Raw genomic sequence first — 21,223 nt, forward strand, 5'->3', positions numbered from 1 at the left:
GCTGTCTTGTTCAGGAAAAGAAAGGCGTGTCTGATTAAACCTAATTTCCTCACTTATTCATCATATTGAATTACATCACCATATGCGCAATAATCATGCTGGTAACAAGTATCTTATCTGAAGGTATGAGAAATGTTATATCATGCCAATGGTATCACAACATAGTAATGTTTGATGAAATTCCTGAAAATGTGGTATAAGGCATCACGGGTTGGTTAATAAATAGCATGATACTGGAGATTTCGAGAAACAAACAGTCTTTAATAATAAATCCAACAGGGAACACGTAAGAGTTTGTTTAAACAAACTAACAAATGGAAACGGACTAGTAAACACAGACGGGCAGGCACACAGGGCAAATTAAAACAAACAAGCCGACCATTAACCTGATATTACAACCCCTCTCCCCACGCACAGAGGTGGAGACCCAGGCGACGCTGAAGAGTCAAAGGGGCCGAATGACACAGTAGTTCCTGGGGGAGCCAGGGCGAAGCCACGGTGGCGAGTGGCCGAGGTGGAACCATGGTGCCGGAGGACTGAGGTGCATCCGGTGGGACCAAGAACCAAGGCAGAGCCCAACAGAGCCAAAGGAGACAAGGTGCTGAAGGTCTGAAAGTCTGTGGCACAGGCAACTTGACGACTGACCAAGTTGGAGCTAGAGGGACAAAGGAGCCAGATGGAGTCGTTAGGATCACAGTCCTAGGTGGAGCCAAGCGGGCGAGGAGCAAAGGTGGAGCTGACTGGTTGACAGGCCGAGGTGGAGTTATGGCTCTACGGCTAGAGGCAGAGCTAGGGGACCTGTGCACCAAGGGGTAGCTGGCAACCTGAAGACTCAAGCCGGATCCGGGCAGCAGAGTGAGGAGAAGACAAGGGACTGAATAGAGCCAGCGGAGGCATAGACAGACAAGGTGGGAGGGACCAGCGGAGATTAAGGAGACTCGGACAAGAGAGAACAGGAAAATCCCTCTTCCGTTTCCTCATCCAATTTTCCTGGAACCAAACTTGTGAAGCTCACCCTCAGTGGTGGAAGTATGGGCGAGGCTCCAGTCCGTGCCGTCAAACTCCACAAGGATGGCCTTCTTGATGGATGTTGTTGCCCGACTCACGCACCTGGTCCAGGCTCTTGGCTCTTGGGGGCATGTCTAATGTCTGGTTTGGCTCTGGGTCAGGAGCGGAGCTGGGGTTGGCCTTGTCCAAAAGGCAGATGGAGGTGACTCACAGGTAACCAGCACCCACTTCTCAGTTTGTTCATTAAGGTTACACCGGAAAAAAAACAAAGGCAGAGTGATCCGAGAAGTGTGTTAGGCACGCCGATTCTAAAAAATCTCTTGTGCGGTCCTCGAGGGAACTATGCTCCTGCTCCAGGCAAAGAAGGCAGACCGCTGGTAAGTCCATTTCTTTAATAATTTTTTTAAGGGGTTCAGTGTTTTAATCAATCAGGGAACACATATGAGATATGTTTAAAAATGTAAACAGAGACAAAACAACAGAACTCAAGGCTTAAAGGAGCCGTATGTCAGACTGTGGCCAAAACTGGCACTGCAATCAATTTCAAATTACTGTAGAGCAGTGTATCCCCTCCCCCCTGACTTGAGGTTGCCAGATCCAACATTTTTTTTAACACATTTTTAGCTGCAGCTGTGGTAACTAGAGCAGAGCTGGCAACCCAAATGCCACAACACTACTGACTTCATGATTGGTAGATCGGTGGAGCATCAGACCAAAACACAACATGACAACATCAACATCAGTCGAGGGCTGCAACTTCACTTTTTAAATGACAATATCCAGGCCGGACTACTGTTGTTAGTGATAGAAGTATATGAAATTAACATGATTTCTTAATGTCTAGTGACATTTCAGGGCCATTTTCTGATTATTTGGAACACATTTCTTGCATACAGCTCCTTTAAATATATGCAAGGGGTTCTTATTAACAGAAACTGAAACGGGTGTGTAACATAATCAGTTGCCAAGACACTAACTAGTGAATACAGGCAAACAGGGCAAACTAAACTAAAACACAAACAAGCTGAACATAAACCTGACACTGTAATTCCTTTTTTTATCCCTTTGGCTAAAAAATAAGAGACTCGTATAATGTGTTCCCAGATAGCAAACTGACATTGAATCAACGTGGAAATATGACATAGAAACAACGTTGATCTGACATTGTTTTGCTCATCGAATTAACGTTGAACCAACGTCAGACGCGTCATTCTTTCAAAACTAACGGAAAATCAACTTGAAATCAACGCGTTGTTTCAACGTTATGAAAGCAAACCAATTTTCGATTTTCATTTAGCTTTGAAGAATGGCGCGTCTGACGTTGGTTCAACGTTAATTCGATGAGCAAAATCAACGTTGTTTCAATGTCATGAGAGACGTCGTTTCCACGTTGATTCAATGCCAGTTTGCTGTCTGGGGTTATACATTTAAAAAAAAAAAAAAAAACGTTGTTGAACATAATAATACAAATTAGTATCTTAGCTCAGTATCACTTCGATTTTTTTTTAATCAATGCACATTTTTGATCATGAAGGTAACTCTGTCTGTAGTCACATTGTGATATTAATGTTCAAAAAATATAGCTTTATCCTTGTACTTGTTAAATAGTTGGACTAACAAATCTGTTTTCCATTTTTCTTTACAAATAAAGTTTTCAGCTGAATTTGCATTTCAAAGTGGATCAAGACGACCTAAAAGTTATATAAATAACAATACAGTGAGGAATATATTCACACGCACACACGATGGATAATGTTGAAGAAAGAGCAGATGTTCCACTTTTGTGGTGTGGCCTGTGTGTAATGATATTCTTGTACATACCCAAATGATGGTTTCCACATGGTACATTAATTTTTAATTTGCTATGTTTATTTCAGCAGTTTCTTATAGGAAACCAACTCTTCTGTATCTCATTAGGTAGAAGGGTTGGACAGTGAGTCATAAAGTCAGCTCTGTTGGACACAGCCCTTGGTGACTATGTGGGGCCCTTTATAAAATCGTTATAAATATGTGGGATGTTTAATTACGCCCAGGTGGAACTACAGCACACAAGTCCTGGAGCTCCTATCACCTGGTGAGAGAGAAATGACACCCTGTGCTCATTAACGTCTCCTGGCCACAGACTGCTTGGCGAGTCCTGATAATGGCCAGGATTTTATGAAGAGAAGCTGTGGTGGTCTGCATTTAACAGACCTTGAGTCTTATTTAGGTAGCTGTTTTTTTAAGACAGAATTAAGAGGAATAAGTCCAAAATGTGCAGACATTTTAGAAAAATGTTTACTGAATCAGAGTTTTGCCTGAGCTCATTGTTTTGATAACATGGCAGCTGCCGGCACCAAAAAACTTTCAAAGGATAATAAAAGAGGAAAATAACATTTTATCCCACACAGAGTTAGATTTCAATGCTGTTAAAAAAACCGAATGAGCCAATGTTTGTTTTCAGATAGGGATTTCTGCTTCAAAAAGAATCATGTTTTGAGATCTTATTCCCTGTGTGTGGCGGGATGAGAATCTACAGGACATTTTTTTTTGGTTTTTGACAAAATAGACAGGCTATATGAAATTCTTGCCCGTTCATCGTCATGTTATCATCTATCAGAGCTTGTGGACTCAAACAAGAGGTCCCGACGCCAAACACGTGGCTCGCTCATGGATAAATATCTGTGGACATCCACAGATATTTCATTTTAGAAAGTAGAGAGGCCTAAGAGAGGGTATCTTTCTGTGGGGATGGCCAAATAATGTAATTATATGATTGAAATACCAGATATGTTGTAATTATATGATTACAGTAGAAATAGCAGAGATGCTATAATTATGATTATGACAGCTGATGCGGTCATTCTCCAGGAAACCATACTTCTTATATCTTTCCAAAAGCCTTAATGAACAGTTTGAGAGGCATACGCTCCCTGCCTTAGAAATTGCCACGTTGTTGTTAGGAATTATAGTAATTTGGGGAAGGAGGCTGCTGGATCACGACGGGAATGTGGGCTAATTGCTAAGTCGTGTGCTTTTATAGACCACAGGTTAATGGGCAGGCCGTTTTTATATAGCGTGTGCAGCAGGACGCCTATAGATTATCTCACTAATTGACTCGAGGGGTCAGATTTGGTTGCTGACATGCGGTTGATGTCAAATCTATAGCTAATGAGGTCATAGATTAGTTTAATTGACATGGTTTTTTTTTAGGTTAGCAAAGTGCTGTGCTCACATCTTTACTTTTTGTTTTGTTTCTGTTTACATTTGAAATGAAGCAATGTGCTGTGCTCACATCACCCCCCCCCCCCCCCCCCTTGCTTTTGTTTAAATCCGATATGAAGTATAAACGGATAAACTTAAAGGGACAGTTCACCATGCCATGAGGTATTCAAGCTTAAAAATGCACTATAAAATTATCATAAAAGTACTCCAGTAATTGCATGGAAAAGAATGCAATTTGGTAACACTTTACTAACATTAGTTCACGAACCATCTAAACCATTCGTTAGTAAAAGTCAATTTCAGCTATTATTGATATATCACTAAAAACTAAATTTACTGTTAATATTACTTAAAGGTTGGTTTGGCAATTTCAGAGAGGCTAGCAATAGCTAGCAAGATTTGAAAGTATAAGATCCCACTTTCCCTTCAGAGCATCTCCAAAGACAAGCTTCCTTCAAAAATACATGAATCTTGTTATTTCGAAGATATTTTGAAGAATGTTGGTAACCAAACAGTTGATGGACGCCATTGACTTTTATACACTATGGAAGTCAATGGGGTCCATCGACTGTTTGGTTACCGACATTCTTCCTTTGTGTTCAGCCGAAGTCAAGTTCACAACTTGAGTGTGAGTAAATGATGACAGAATTTACTTTTTAAGTGAACTATTCTTTTAACTAATGGGACATTATTGTAAAGTGTTACCCGTGACTCTTTACACAAGTCATGTAGGTTTGACTTTGACATTTACTCAACAAGATGAAGCTGAGTAAATATTGACAAAACGTTTAATTTTGGGTGAACTGTTCCTTTAAATTTAGTGTCATTATGCCTGGTGTCATAACACTTAAGCTGTTGGTTTTTGAAATTGCAGGGATGTTTTTGTTTGCATTATAGCACATATGTTCTGTCTTATGTTCAAATAGATTGGCTACTGAGTCCTGTGCTGGTTTATGAATACTGTGGCTTCCTGTGTCTTTGTCCTCTTTGAATCTGTAGATAAAGTAGACTGCCCCCAATTAGCCTCTCATTTCCTCGTCACTTTCTGTCTGAAGTTACCAGATTCCCCTGTGTGTGTGTGTGTGTGTGTGTGTGTGTGTGTGTCAGATGTTCCAAGAAGAGTAAGGCAAAAAACATACTGTACGCAAGTAGTTAAATGCTGACAATGCCAGTGCATTGCAATAGTCCCTTGTATTGTGTGTTCTTGTGATACTGCCGCAGTAACAAACCTCAATACTCAAGGCACCCATAAAGTTACCTTCAAATGCCTGTGTCATCCGCTTGTTAAGTTGTGACATCAAATTGGTCAACTGTTGCTGGGTCCAAGCCTTACTCCATTTCAGTGAGAATACAGCCGTTTATGAGCACTATTTCATTTTTAGCACACCTTTAATAACTCACAACTACAGTAGTCTCTGGGCGTGTTAAATATTTTAATGATTCAGAAAAGATTAATCACTGGCTGGCCAACTGGGAGTACTGAAGGTTAGGATCATGATTTTTGTCAGACCGGATTAAACTAGATTAAACACCGCTGAGTCAAAGTGCCAAACAAACAATCTTATTGCAATCTTATTATCCAGTTCTTTTTTAATGAAGGAGAAACATTCATAAATCAAACAAAGTGCTTAAATAATCTCAATAATTTACTAAACAAGAAGTTATTACTTGCATCCTGGCTGACCGGAAATATGAGTTTTGCTGTAGTTTCCTATATATATATATATATATATATATATATATATATATATATATATATATATATATATTTGATTTAGCCTATACTTGGAGCCAATTTTAAAGGACTGCATTTATGGTGCTTCCAAAAAGTGTAAGATGAGATTTATTGGTCTGATTGTGTTATTTTGGTTATTTCGAAATCCAAAATGATCTCATCATTTGGCAACAGAATTCTGAGGGAAGAAAATGTAATAAGAACTGCATTTCTTTTTTCCAAATATTTCTTCCTCAGAAGTAATTAACAAATAGTTAATAGCCACATTAAGGATCCAGAACCATTAGGAGAAATCAAAACTTTTCAGTTCCTTTCGATTCCCATCCATAACTGTATAATTGCGGTCTGAGGTAATTCGTAAACACAATGGCGAATGCAATCGAGGTTGCATATAGAAGCTTCTGCAAAGTATGCTTTAGCTGCTCTGCTCTTTCACTACATCCCAAATATGCCCTGTTGGATTTAGTAGCTGTGGAGGCCATTGTGGAGGCCAACTCATTGTCATGTTCTGATGTTTGACTTCAACAAAAATGGAACCTCATGAACTTCCTGATCTGCATACTTTTGTTTATTGAGTTGCTTTTGAGGACTGGGTCGCTGATGATTAGCTATTGCATTTGCAAGTGCACAAATGCACTTACTAAAGTGCCCATTTATTTGGATGTGGTTCTATTATCTTTAAAATGCAACAGCAGGCTTTTCTTGGCACTTTCTTGAATCTTGGAGCCAAAAATCCTGAGATTGACCTCCCTTATCCCGTGCCAGCCTGCCTTGACCTCACCCTGTGATTGACACCGATTTTTTTTTATTCAGAACTGTTTGTTCTTTAACAGGACCTTCGTCATTGGTGTAACATGACCAGTGTGTCCGTCATCGCTCGACCCCTTTTGTAATGGTGTTTGGTTCGGCAGGGTAAGAGTGTGTTTTAGTGCTGACCTCATAAGGATAGCTAAAGCTTTAGGGCCTGTCTGGCTCTTGTCCAGAATGAGCTCATCACCGAAAGAGCAGCCAGCTTGTGATGAGGCCGTTGGTCCCCTGACCTTTGTCTGCTATGTACATGTTTTGAGCCTTATTGGGAGCACAGTGTCGGCCTTCATGCTCTTCCCAACCCCTTCTAGAGTCTGTTTCCTTCTGAGCCAAAGGCTGCCGAATAGTCCTCCGGCGCCTGGCTGAGCAGCAGTAGAGTCAGTTCACTGCGATGTGTCCCGTAGAGGGAGGATATCTAGTCTGGTCTGGCCTAACTCCAGAACTGAGCAGCCAGAGACACAGAGGTCAGTCCGACTTTTGGGGTGGTCCACTGAGAAATCATTTAGAGTGTGTTGTCCTCAGATGCAAGTGATAGGAGGATGTTGTACTTTGTTTTTGTGGTGTTTTTCTAGTTATAGTGAAGCGCCTTTAATGGTAAGTCCACTCTATCTTTCCAGACTTCCCTTGCGTCTTGGGAGTAGGAACACAGATGGAATGCCATGCATCATAATCGTGATTGTGTGTCACGTTGAATGAAGACGAATGAGGCTGCTCCGGTATTATGTTGTATGCGGATTTGACAGTGTGATGTGATATGTCTGTTGCATAGCGCTATTAAATTACTACTATTAGATCTCAACCCGCAACAGGAGTCTAAGGTTGGACTTTTGGCTTTATACATGGCTTTTTTCGCATGAAGCCAATCAGTGTGGGTTTGAAGGTTGATCCAACGCATTCTCATCCTTTAGCGTCATATAGGTGACGCTATATGACAAAACGGCGAAATACTACGCATATGGCACCCGTTATCGTTAATATAACACGTGCTGTGATGGGTAGGTTTAGGTGTGGGTAGGGTAGGGTAGTCTCATATTACGCTAAAGGATTTATGACGACTTGGGTTCGCATGTTATATTAACGATAAAGGGTGCCATGTGCGTAGTATTTCGCCGTTTTGTCATATAGCGTCACCTATATGACTCCAACGCCGCCTTCACACTAGCAGTTGAAATCCTCTCCGATACGGCTCGGAAACGACCAGGAGTCATTTATTTCTTATGGAGATTCGCAGACCGCATGCGAATGGGTCCGGAACGGGTCAGTCCGAGTGCGGCGCGAAGAAAATCGTGTCCGTTGGTCATCCAGATGCGTTAAAAATTGAACTCTTGCGAAAAGCTACGGACGGTTCCTATCCGACAATTCCAGCGGAAGTTGATCGTTGCTATGGTACTGATAAACAAGCCTGAATTCTTAACGTTTATTAAAATAAATAATGATTTTATAACGATAAGTTGTCATGTCATTTTTTATTTGTTATTTTCAAGACTTTCTAACGTTATTCGGGCAGTTAATGCAATTAAATTGTAGGCAGGCATTGAACTATTGACCACCATATCACATTTTTTAGTCGTCCTGACATGTCAACGTCCAGCAGCCTTCCTATTAATATCTATGCCTCATCAGAGAGATCATACAGAACTGACAGAATCGACCTTTCTAATCTCTCCGCCATTTTTGTTCTCCCCGTGTCCGACGCTTTTCACTGTGTAGTACGGCATCCGTTGGGAATGTATTGCGTAGTATGGAGGACTAGTGCTCCCATTAGTCAGAATGTTATTCAGGATTTTTGTCCCAGCTCACAGTAACCCACTCAACCTGGAGTCAATCTACTGGAGGCCATGCATGTGTGGGGCCAGCCAGGGGTCAGCACTAGCCACAGAGCCGTATCTCCTTTCTCCCATGTACCCTCTCCTGCCCACACCCTGCATTTGGATTTCATTATTCAATTCCTTTTGAATTCTTCAATAATTAAAAATAAGTTTTTCTGTAGATTAACGGCTATTCCCTGGGATCTTGTTGAGCCAATCCAAACATGTACAGGCAGGCCAGGAGGGGTCAATGGCAGGGCTCCTTACACTCTGGGCCCGTTGGCCAACCCTGGACACCTCTGGATCTCAGGCACAGCTGGATCCAGGGACTTGTTTCTCTAGGGTCAAGCTGAAACCCCGACTGAATGTCAAATGCGAGTCACCGACTCTTGCACAGCTTGTCTGATTCGTTTAGCAGCACTCCATAAAATCTCCTTTGACGAGGCTTATTTTTTACTATACTTCTTATGGCAGAATGCTTTGTTTACATACCTTTCTCTTTCATTTCTTTCGGATCGCTTCAGTATAGACTTTCATTAGAATGATGGAAATTGCAACACACTCTTCAGAAGTCATTACTTTAATAGTTCCACCCATAAATCATTGAAAGAGAACTCCAGGTGGTAAAGGTTTTCCTTCAAGGAAAATTAGTCAAGGAAAGGTTTTCCTCCCTATAAAACTCTTTGCGTTTACAGAATGTAGTTAGCAATGTTTTGTTTAGATTATAAAAGGTCTACCTGCTGTTTTTCTCTTGAAGAAACTCTTCATAGGCACTGTTTTACCTTTCTACGTCAGTATGAGTTTTCTGCTTTACTGTGTTATTAGATTAAGTAAATGCTTTAGCAGCAACACTGGTCAATGCTCTTATTGTGCAATCACCAGAGTCTTCTTGAATAAGACAGGGACAATGCTAATGTGGTAACACTTTACAATACGGGTGCACTAATAAGCATTAATTCATGCTTAACTAATGCACAGAAAATACTGAATTAATGTGTAACTAATGATTATCTAATTTATTCATTAATGATTACCACTTTAGGAACTAATTAAGAGTCTGTAAGGTTAATGTATTAGTTCATACATTAACTGTTATTAATTAAATATGTAATTGTGGATTAATTCCATAATAACTCATATTTTTTTTAACTAACAGTGTTAATTAATATGTTAATTACCAGACTGAGCCAAAGCCTTGTATTTCAACTTCCAGATAATATGACTGGTACACTACTATGCATTAATACATGATTAATTACTTCATTGTTAGTGCAAATGCATGTGCAAATTGCTAAATGACTAGTTAATAATGATGTGCCCCAACAAGTAAAGTCATAACATAATGATACCTTTGCAAATCATTAGCTAATGATTAATTAAAGCAGACAACTGGAAGTTGAAGTGCATAGCTTTGACTAGTTGTGGTAATTAACAGATTAATTTACACTATTAGTTAATAAAATATGTTAATAAGGAATTAATACACAATGACACATTGCATTAATAGCAATTCATGTATTACTTAATCTATTTATCATATAGACTCTTTATTTGTTGTTGATGCAGTAATCATTAATTAACGGTTTAGTTCTTCATGAGTTATACATTAACTCATGATTATCTGTGCATTAGTTAAGCATGAATTAATGCATATTAGTGCACCCGTATTTACCGCTAATGTTGATATGTTCTCATTTTGACAGTTTTAGCCAAAACTGCCTGATCTCTAACCGTTAGGCTACAATCCCCATTATTCACTAAAGTGAGAGAACCTGCACCACAGGGCAACACACTGTAGTCAGAAGATGCCTTAAATAGAAAAGATTATAATCTTGTAAGCATGTGATGAAGCTGTGACTGGCAAATAGGTGCAAACAAAGGACACAACGTCGATCGTTGTGGGTGGGGGGAGTGTGTGAGTGAGTCTTAGGCCTTAAACTTGTGATCACAAACAAATGGAAATGTGCACCCTCAGGGGTCCCAGGACTGAGAGAGGAATTCAAATGCACGTCACAGGACATCCAAATTAGATTATCTCCCTTGTGTTTCACTCTTTGTCTGTGTGTTTACGCTTTACAACGTTTGGTTATAATTTTCTGTCATATGATGCAGGCCAGGGGGAGGTTTTGTGGTCATTTAATTCAATGTCATGCATTTCCTGCTCATATGAGCTCTTCAATACTTTGCATCAGTGGCATTCACCTGATTATTATTGTCGACTGATACGTGAAATATTTCAGTTTATCAATGGAACCATGTAGATTAGGCCTCGTTTGTAAGGTATATCCCCTTCCAATTTAGTTTTGTGTTGGTGGAAAGGCAGTTACATTTAAAATTGAAAGCTAAGAATGTGTCTATTCTTGAGCTAATCCTGCTTTTAGAATTAGGGATTGATTTGAGCTCTGCTGAATCGCTTTGATTGTCTGTGTTCCTGGTGGGTATTTAGTCTTGCCTGCCTGGTTAACCTCATGGATATGGCTGGATGTGTGTCAAAGACACTGATTATTACCTGACCTGACTCTGGTTTGAGTTGGCTGACTGCGCTACTGGTCTTTATAAAGCGTTTCTTGTGTTCTTTAACAGGAGCCTAAATTACAGACAGCGTACATTTATTTTCAGGTAGTGGAAACAGGCACAATGGTCCCAATCTATCATTTTGTAGAGACTCCTGCAGTCTCAGTTTTAGATGAGGGCTTTTGAGGCTAAAGTAGTTGATGGATTTACCAAAGTGTGCGAGGTTTGCAATAAAAGTCTAGATGCTCAGAAGATTTAGATGTTGAAAGTTTGGTTTGTTGCACTTAGTAGCAAATAAACCAAAGTGTATATATATATATATATATATATATATATATATATATATATATCCACAGAGCATTTATAAAAAAATACAAATACAAAAGTTTTGCCAACTAACTATTTTATTATTATTTTATATTACATCTCCACTACGATGGACATCACGACTGAAGCAACATAAAACAATCCTCATATATTAACCATACTTACGAACTAGAGTTTGTGAATTAGTGTTAAAATAGTGTAGAAGATTTTGAAAAGAAGACACACTGTAAGAACGAGCGATTCAATAAGAATGTAGAAAAAAGGTAAGATGATATAAAGTTGTTCTTTTGTTGGTTGCCGTGGGTGAATCTGAGTATACATATGTCTTTGTGTATGTGTGTGTACTTGCTGATTGTTTTAATAAATATATTATTGTGTACATTATAGCATCAATACATCAGTGTGTGTGTGTGTGTGTGTGTGTGTGTGTGTGTGTGTGTGTGTGTGTGTGTGTGTGTGAGACAGTGTGTTGCTGTGTATTCATTGATCTCACATCCGTCCACTGTGGCTATTTCTCACTGAATCCAATGAAAAATTGATGGACAATTTAGGTTCACTTTGAAGACATGAATAAAATCATATTAACCATGTTTAATAAATTAACATTAAAATTAAAACATTAACATTTCATGATATCTTTTAACACCTGATGTCCATTGCGATGGACATTCAACATTCATTCAACAAAAAATCCTGTTTTACAACTCTGAAAGATCTTCAAACTAACTTTGAATATTATAACTTAATACTACTAATGTTATGATAGGTGCAAGTTGATGAAGCTACCATGAACATAAATCTGCATATGAAAGATAAAGACAATCCTGTCCAGTTGGTCTTTTGTGATGCCTGAAGCTCAATCAGATTAAAGGATTAGTTCACTTTTGAAAAAACTTTTGCTGATAATTTACTCACCCCCATGTCATCCAAGATGTCCATGTCTTTCTTTCCTCAGTCGAAAAGAAATTTAGGTTTTTGATGAAAACATTCCAGGATTTTTCTCCATATAATGGACTTCAATGGGAACCGGATGGTTCAAGTATCAAAAGACGGTTAATAGCTGTTTCAGATGCAGCTTCAAATGTCTTTAAACGACACCAGACGATGAATAAGGGTCTTATCATGCGAAACGATCGGTTATTTCAAAACTTATTCCAAAAATTTAACTTTTATAAGGACAAATGCTAGCCTTGCAAAATTCTCTGAGGCGCGTTTGTAACGTCACGTAATACGTAATTACGTTCAAAAGGTCACGGGCGACGTAGCCGGAAGTACAGAATCAAAATCGTCCGACATTGTTGTTTTACCTTTTAATTCCTTTTTTTGTAAACGGCGTTTGAGTTAGTTTGCACGTTCAACCTATGCGTTCAACTTGTAAATACTGACTCTGTACTTTCGGCTACGTCGCCCGCGACCTTTTGAACGTAATTACGTAATACGTGATGTTGCAAACGCGCCTCACAGAATGGAGAAAGGCTAGCATTTGTACTTATAAAAGTTACATTTTTGGAATAAGTTTTGAAATAACCGATCGTTTCGCATGATAAGACCCGTATTCATCGTCTGATATCGTTTAAAGACATTTGAAGCTGCATCTGAAACAGTTATTAACTGTCTTTTGGACCTTGAACCATCCGGTTCTCATTGAAGTCCATTATATGGAGAAAAATCCTGGAATGTTTTCATCAAAAACCTAAATTTCTTTTTGACTGAGGAAAGAAAGACATGGACATCTTGGATGACATGGGGGTGAGTAAATTATCAGCAAAAGTTTTTTCAAAAGTGAACTAATCCTTTAAGTTAGGGGTCATAATGTGAATGAATAATTACTTTACCAGTGTCGCCAGAATTAGCTTTAAAAGTGGAAGCTTTTCAGTTTGGCTACACATCTGCCACATCTACCTTACAGTTCTAAACACAGGGCTTGTGCAGGGCTCCTTATTTGAGCTGGATGGCATATGCGTATCGCTTCCCCAGGGGGTGGGCATGCCGCCATGGTCGTGTGGTCCCAGCCCCCACATCAGAGCACAGGAACTCCCACATCCGCTCTACCCGTAGCCCACTCCATCAAGCTATTTAAAGAACTAAGTCCGAGGGGAGTTGAATTACGCCCAGACGCCTATAATCACTTCCATCAGCCCTCCACTTTAGAGGAAGGCCTCCATCTTTCTTAGTTAGAACAAAACATTTTCCACAGAGCAATGGACAGCACCAGCTGAGCTGAGTCAGACCTTGAGTCACTGTCATGGGTTGATGCCTCCGTTGCAGAGGTGTTGGAGCTGTTTTCTGAATGCTGCCATTGTTCTGTCTTTAGCCAGGCTTTAAGCAAGGCGTTCCAATTGTTGGCAGTCAATGAGAACTGATGTTGGGGATGTCAGCAGGGTTGTGGATGTGGTTTCTGTGGATGAATCCATGCTTGGTTATTGTTGTGGAAACTACAAAACTCCATCCCAACCATTTTCTGCTTGTCATAAGTGTTTTATACGAACCTGTTAATGTTTCATCCTGACGTCTTGTTGCTTGATGCCATTTTTTTCTCTCGGGATTTTGCATGTTTGATTCCCTTCATTGGATATCTGCATCCCAGTCACTGTTGACGACAACAAAATGTGATGTTTAGTTCAAGGCCTTGTCCACACGTTTGAAGACTTTTTCTCTCCGTTTTGGCCTTTTGTCAACACTGAGACGACATTTTTATTAACGACAACAAACCTTTTTGAAAACGCTCAACAATTGCGAGAGTGTAGTGTGTACTGTCAAAACAGAGGTATTTAAAAACGATGGCGTACGATTATTCATGTGACGCATATTGTACCAGTATATTCATGGATATACCAGTATTGTGCCTGTTATGTGCTAATCACGTTCACACTGCTAATATGTTACTTTGCACACTCTTCATATCACAGTCCTGCAAAGATGACAGAAAATGTACTCACATTTGCTGTCCTGCAGCAAAACATGAGAGCAGTTGCATTTCAGACCAAACGTATTGCGAATAGTGCACTCAGTGAATGGTGATATATCTTGTTAAATAAAATTCTGCCAGAAGAATTGTGCGATAACTTAATTATTTAACTTTCCATCTGTATCATCTCAGTGAGCTTTTGTGAGGTTTTACGTATGCGCAGTGAGGCGAATTTTCCGACATTTCAGAGTGGATGAGAGATTTTTGGAAAACGCTAGTCTGGACGGAGATCGTTTTTAAACAAAACCGCCGTTTTCAAACGCATCTAGATTAATGTGGACGTAGCGAAAATGGATTGAATTTTTTCCTTCTGAAGCAGATGTGTGTCACAACAGATAAGCATTTCAATAATAAGCCTGCCGTTACAACGGCCTGACAGTGTCTCACAAAAGTCCCGTGCTCGCCGCAATATGTTTTGTGTGGTTTAGACAAAGGAAGGAAGGACAGGGTGAGAAGGGCTCAAATCAGGGATTGTGTACATTAGAGAGTCGCTTAAAGTAAAGCTGGAGTTGTGTGTGATGTGGTTAGCCTCTTGCACATGGAGCTCATCTTTTGTTCGCTGGCTGGTTAGATCAGAGCAGCGCTAGCCGGAAATGGGCCTGTCCCGCTCTGCTCGCCACAAAAGGGGCTTTGAATTCTGTGGTTATCTGCTCCAGTAGGCCTGCTGTGAGCCAGTCAAACAGCTCCATTATGAGCCTCCTGTCTGCTCTATTGCGAACAGTTCTCGATGGAGTGACTGCTGTCTGCATTAGCATTATCACCGAGAGGGGATAGTTACTCAAAAAGGGTCCGATTACTTATTTTTATTGTACAAAAAATGATTAAAATTGTTCTCAGATTAGTTCGTCTAGCAGTGGAAACTTCTTAAATATAAAAAAAATCGTCATTTAATGCCTATAAATATTCAAATTTCTCTAATTCTTTTCTAAAATGGCTTGACTTTCTCAAGCCAATATTCAAAGTCTTGACAACTTTTTCTTTTCTACTTCAAATTCCTATTGCATGTATTTTTCTTGCATTTTAAGTATTTAATTGGCATCCTCAATTCTATTCTGCTTTCTTGTTGCTGCAAAAACAGCTGAACTACTATGGAAAATTTAGTGAAATTACATTTCCCTGAATGCATTTTTTTCTCTCTCTCTCACATCATGCTTTCCTTGGGAGTTAAACCCATGACCTTGGTGTTGCTAGCGGCATGCTCTATGGTTTAGCTACTTAGCTACTTTTTGATTGTAGTATGTTGCTACTTTTTTCTAAAGCTTGTCTAATTTTCTTTATTGTCACATAATTACGTGTAATCCACTACACAGTACCAGCTCGACTCGGCTCGGCTTTGTTTGGTTTTCCACTGTGTAATAGGTGTACCTGTACCTGCTTTCGGGTACTTTTTTTTGTATTAACTCCGGCAAGGTTCTGAGCGAGCTAAGGCGAGCTGAGCCGATTCTAAAATGTGACGTGAAAACAATACCGACTGCTGATTGGTCAGAGAGAATCGTCACCATTCACTGCGTCATCATTGCACGTGCCAGAAATAGTTTGGCCAGAGATAGTTTTTAACTTACTACTATTCTTATTATGGCATATGCTGTGGTCAAACGAGGAGGTGCAGACTTTCCTTTGTTTGGTTGCCAAAGAGTTGATCCTGCAACGAGGAACGAAAGGTGTTGCTATGACGACCGGGTACTTTTTGTGGCGGTACTGTCTGCAATGAAAAACGGAGCAAAAAGCGAGTCGAGCTGGTACTGGTAATGGAAAAGCGCCAATACTATTCAAATTATTCACTTTTTTTAAACCGTTTTCTGTGTTGATAAAATATTGTCATAGAATGACCATTCAATCAAGTATTCATTTTGATAGGATACATAGGAAAATCTCGAGGGGAACCAGTGGTGAATTAATGTTCCGGATTTTGACATCATCCCTTCAGTGCTCCATATGCAGTTATGCTATCAGGAAAAGCTACACCTTGTGCATACTTGTACAGTACATATACAATAACAGCACGCGCACTCTTGAAATAGGACTACATACACAAAGACAGATAGTTACAGTTTCTTGTTCAACATAAGTGAATAGCAAAGAAGTGATTACTGTAATCCTGATCAGCTACCTCGACAAACACACACACACTCCCTGCTCATGTTTACTGAGAAGGCGTGGACAATGTGTAGGAACAATGACATGTGCAAATGTTGTGTTGGGCAAAGATCCATGGTGATAAACAGTGTCACAATGGCTCAGGCCACAGGCAGGGTGCTCTTCCCTCCGAGCCTGCCTGACCTGTTGTTTCAGGACCAGGATGTGTGTCTGTCCCTGCCAGCCCCACATGTGTGTGTGGCCCTCTGGGGTCAGCGTGGCCCCACAGTGCGCTTTGGAAACAGGATGTATACCTAGGGCTTACAACCTTACGCAAGGACAAAAGAGACTAAAAACACTCACCGTCTCTTAACACAGATGCAGGTTCATACAAGTATGCCGTAGTAACAGTTAGCAAGATTACGGCGAAGCAGGTGTGGGGGTGACGATCTGTTAGTCATGAGGTGAACAGAGGTCATTATCTTACTGAGGGTTTGTGTTTTTAATAGCAGACGCCTTGGCCGAAACCCAGCCTCGTCTGCGCCATTTTTTCCCCCAAGATTTGAGCCTGTTGACAGGTCATATCACTCCCCAGCAGAGATAAACTGTGAGCAAGGCTACTCAAAGCTAGCATAGACAAAACATAATCCTGTGTTATCTATGTCACCCAATGAATACAAAGCCACGCTTGTTTACATTTTGAAAGCTAGCTCTGATACTATACAGCAAAGCTTGAAATTAGCTACCAGTTTAGTCTTTCCCTAGCCTACGCTTTTCTTATTGAGACTTAACTAAGAGCATAACAATAGTAAGTAAAAAAAAAAAGTTTGATATTTGCAAATTAAATTTTAGCAAGTGTTTCAAAAATCATGTTCAGTCTGAGAAACCGATGAATGTGAATCTGGCACATTGTAAAAAAATATTGTTGGTTTAACTCACAAAGGTGAGTTAATACAATGAAGGAGATTAATTTAATCATCAGAAACTCAAAATAATAAGTTATCTCAACTAAATAAATTATTTAAGTTGATTTGACAAAAGAAGAAATGTGACAAATTTTGAACATATTTTTTTTACAGGTACATTTTGCAACTGCGTATCTGAAATGACAGATTAGTGGCCCTAAAAGGTTGGTTCTTCACCTCTTAACTGTCACCCCCCCTTTTTTGAATAGACATGAAAATGCACATTTCAAACTTAAATGGTTGTAATTCAAGAATGCTTTGGAATATAGACATATGATTGGTCTTGTTTTAAAGAAGACATTTGGCAGATTTTTGTAGAAGTGAAATAAATTAAGAAAGTGAAACAGAAAAAAAGTTATAGAAGTTTGAGTTTAGGGAAATGTACAATGTAAAAATATTAATTATTTATATTTTATATAAAATATATTTTATATATATATATAAAAAAAAAAATTAGATAAAATTTTCAAAACCTGGGCTACTCTAAAACGGCAGAAAGATCAAAGCCAAAAATCTGAACAAGTTTCAAATTTTAGGTTGATATCTCAAAAAATGAGCTTTCAGTGAGATTTAGTTTGGGCGCAGTACCAAACTTTTTCACTAGGGCACAATCAGACTCCATTACTGCCCATATAAGGGCGCCTGCATTTCCATTCGTGTTTTGAGTGATATGAACCATTATTTTCACAATTTTCATACAATTTCTGAAGTAGAGATCCTATTCAGAAGTAGTATGGGAAGTTTGGCAGATTTTGAAATGAATTGAACCTCTAAGAAACACATACAAAGAACACGCATGTAAGTCATAGCTAGCTGCCACGTCACAAATGGTGAATTTATTGTTTTTTTCCTGATATTTCAAACTTTTCAGACCTTTTTTTCTAAAATAATTGAATGGATTCTATCTTTTGAACTTTTGGCATGAAAACAAACCGAGTTATCTACCATTTTTTCATGATTTGTCATGTTTACTGCTATTTTAAAAAGGTCTGAACACGCCTTATGAGTATGAAAATATTCTTGTTGCATATTGATAAATTATGGCTAATATATTTTGAAAATCAGTCACCAAATATGGAAACTAGATATTGTAAGCTTTCAAATGATATATAGTTTGCCAATATTATTTAAGGTATTTACTAAGATATTATTGTTTTAAAAATATAGTGGCAAACGTCCCACCTGTGGGACGGTGACAGTTGATCGTGGATTAAAAATCCTTGTCGGTGAAACTGGGGGTAATTGAACTGACATGGACTTATATTTTTTTTCTGTCTGTTGCCTTTAACTTCATTGCTCATGATGGTCACTACCGAAGGGTTTGGGATTCTTGCAGTGTCATTAGCCAATCGCTGCTGTGATGATGTCAAAGATGGTCATTCTGTGGTCCTGCGGCAGCCGAACAGCTGCTATTGAAATGAATGCTGTAACAGATAGCATTAACCAGATATCCACATGTTACACCCCTCCTTGTGTTTAGCTACCAGGGCCGGCTGAGGACAAATCATCAAATACAGGCCAAAAGTAAATCTACCCTGAGAGATCTAGAGTTTGCAGTGAACGATCGCTCCTCAGTGGAACAGTAGTTATGTTATGACTGGCAGCATAATCAGTGTTAACAATAAGTGTCAGCCTCAGACTCTGACTCTTGCTCAAGCCATTTATTTATTAAACACTTCAGCACCTGTCTCTGGGGATGGACAGTATAGCTACTCATTTCCTCAGTTGGCTCCTCGGCCCACAATGACTTTAAGCTGGCGGTACTGGAGTCAAAGGTCACATGACTTGGCTTTGGGGTTGGTCTCTGTCAGTAAAAGCTAGGAGTAGCTTGGTGGTATCACCATTTCAATCCGTTCCTGAGGAGTTTGCATTGTATCTTATTCTCCAACTCTGTCAAAATTCCCGTTTAAGCCACAGCTGGCCCAGGAATGTCCCTTTCCTCTCACCCAGCTCTATTTGCACTTCAGTTCACCCCTCTCTCACACACACTGTTCCCTTTTCACTGGCTCTTTTTCTTTTTTCTTTTTTAAAGTCTATTGCTTTCTTACCCTGTTTTTCTAACATCAATCTTTCTCCTCAAATCATCAAATCTCTCGCCCTACTTCAATTTGTCATCTAAAACTCCCCCAACTCCTCTGTCTCCATGTTCTTTTTCTCCCCCCCCCCCCCCCCCCTACTCTTTGTATTAAAGCGTCATCTTATGTGGAAAAAAAAGTGGATGTTTTATCAAGGGTAGGAATCAGCGAGTGCCAAAGCCCACAGTCTTATTCCACAGCACACAAAAAGTTGCTGTGGAGATTGGATTACAGCATCACATACAGCTAAAATTAAGTTTGCTCTCCCGCCTCCTTTCCCTCTGAGTGCCTCTCCTCCCTCTGTCTGCTTGTATTTTTGGCCCCAGATTTGTTTTTATACTCCCACAAAAATACAGATTTGCTTGTAGCTATTTTATTGTTCTTTTCTTATGATTAGTTGTCAAGTGACCATTGTGGCAATGGTCTATGGTGTTTGCCAGAATCGTTTGCCTCCAGCGTAAAAACTGACCTCAGATAATATTACCAAATCACACTCATTAAGAGCAGCATTAAATAGTAACAACAATGGAATCCATGCAGTAAAAAGTTCAGCAGTTTTCCACAACTGAAACCCCAGTCATTCGCAGTTATAGTGGTTTGTTGACACATCTAGGTATCAATTTGAGTGCAGTATGATGTTTAAACCCATTTTACTCCAAAATCCAAAGAAAATAGGAAAGTTTTCCATCATTAAAACACGCAATGCTATATGGTCATCCTCCAATGACAATAAATTGATTGTACAAGAAGCCTCAGATTGATGTTAACGAACCATTCACTATACATAATTGCAGGAGCTTTCCAAAATCACTAGTTTGAATCATTTTGATCCAGTTAAAAAGTTAGCGCCACAATGAGTTATTCTAAAGGAAGAACCGGTCACTGGATTTAAAACAGGTTGCAAGGATTGTGCCATTAACTTTTCGAAGGTCGTGTGGCAGTCACTAAAAAGAAAATGATAATCTTGTGCACAATCGAGCCATTTACTTTGGTTTATGCATTAAGTCCATGAAATGATTGGTAACCTATTACTTTTGGATGAAAGGCTTCTGACTACAGTAATATGACCACAGAATACTGCTATACATGTTTTTTTTTTTTTAAATGAACCATAATTGCACTTTGATCTGTTATTCTAGTATCACCAGTTTCTGGAAATGAATTATTTGCTTGTATACATGTCAATCAGACAAATCCCTCTTTTCTAAGAAGGATATTTCATAGTTGGCTAACGATGCTTTCGGGAAACGCACCCCAGTTTGTGTTCAGGCACAATCCTTGCTGCATTTACATTTATTCATTTAGCTGACGCCTTTATCCAAAGCCACTTACAATTGTCATATTTGTCAGAGGTCGCACGCCTCTGGAGCAACTAGGGGTTAAGTGTCTTGCTCAGGGACACATTGGTGTCTCGCAGTGGATTCGAACCCAGGTCTCTCACACCAAAGGCATGTGTCTTATCCACTGCGCCATCACCAACCACTTGTGATATAAAAATTCCTGCGCTTCATCGCACATAATATTTACCACTGTAAATATCTTGAGTTTTATAGAAAGGCAGGTTTAAATGATTTGCTGACCATATTGAGCAATGAGTTGAAATAGAAACTTGATGTGATATGCAGCCGCTTCCCAAATTCATAAGAGCCCCAGGGACTGATATCCCATAAGTTCATGCGATAATAATTTGCACCCATAACTGTGACCCATCTGCTTGGAGTGATTTACAGCATGGA

At 39.5% G+C, this 21,223-nt stretch overlaps 1 protein-coding gene across 1 annotated transcript in view; it reads left to right on the top strand.

Annotated features, from left to right (window-relative positions):
* The first annotated feature begins 487 nt into the window (after positions 1-487).
* metrnla (meteorin like, glial cell differentiation regulator a) overlaps positions 488-21,223 on the top strand; it is a 58,887-nt gene continuing 38,151 nt past the window's right edge. Inside the window, exon 1 of the mRNA XM_089128286.1 lies at positions 488-1,385. Coding sequence (XP_088984412.1) covers positions 1,351-1,385 — 35 coding nt within the window. The 5' untranslated portion in view covers positions 488-1,350. The remainder of the gene's footprint in view (positions 1,386-21,223) is intronic.

This window comes from Pimephales promelas, chromosome 3 (assembly GCF_988280905.1).
Source record: "Pimephales promelas chromosome 3, fPimPro1.hap1.1, whole genome shotgun sequence".
Lineage (NCBI taxonomy): Eukaryota > Metazoa > Chordata > Actinopteri > Cypriniformes > Leuciscidae > Pimephales > Pimephales promelas.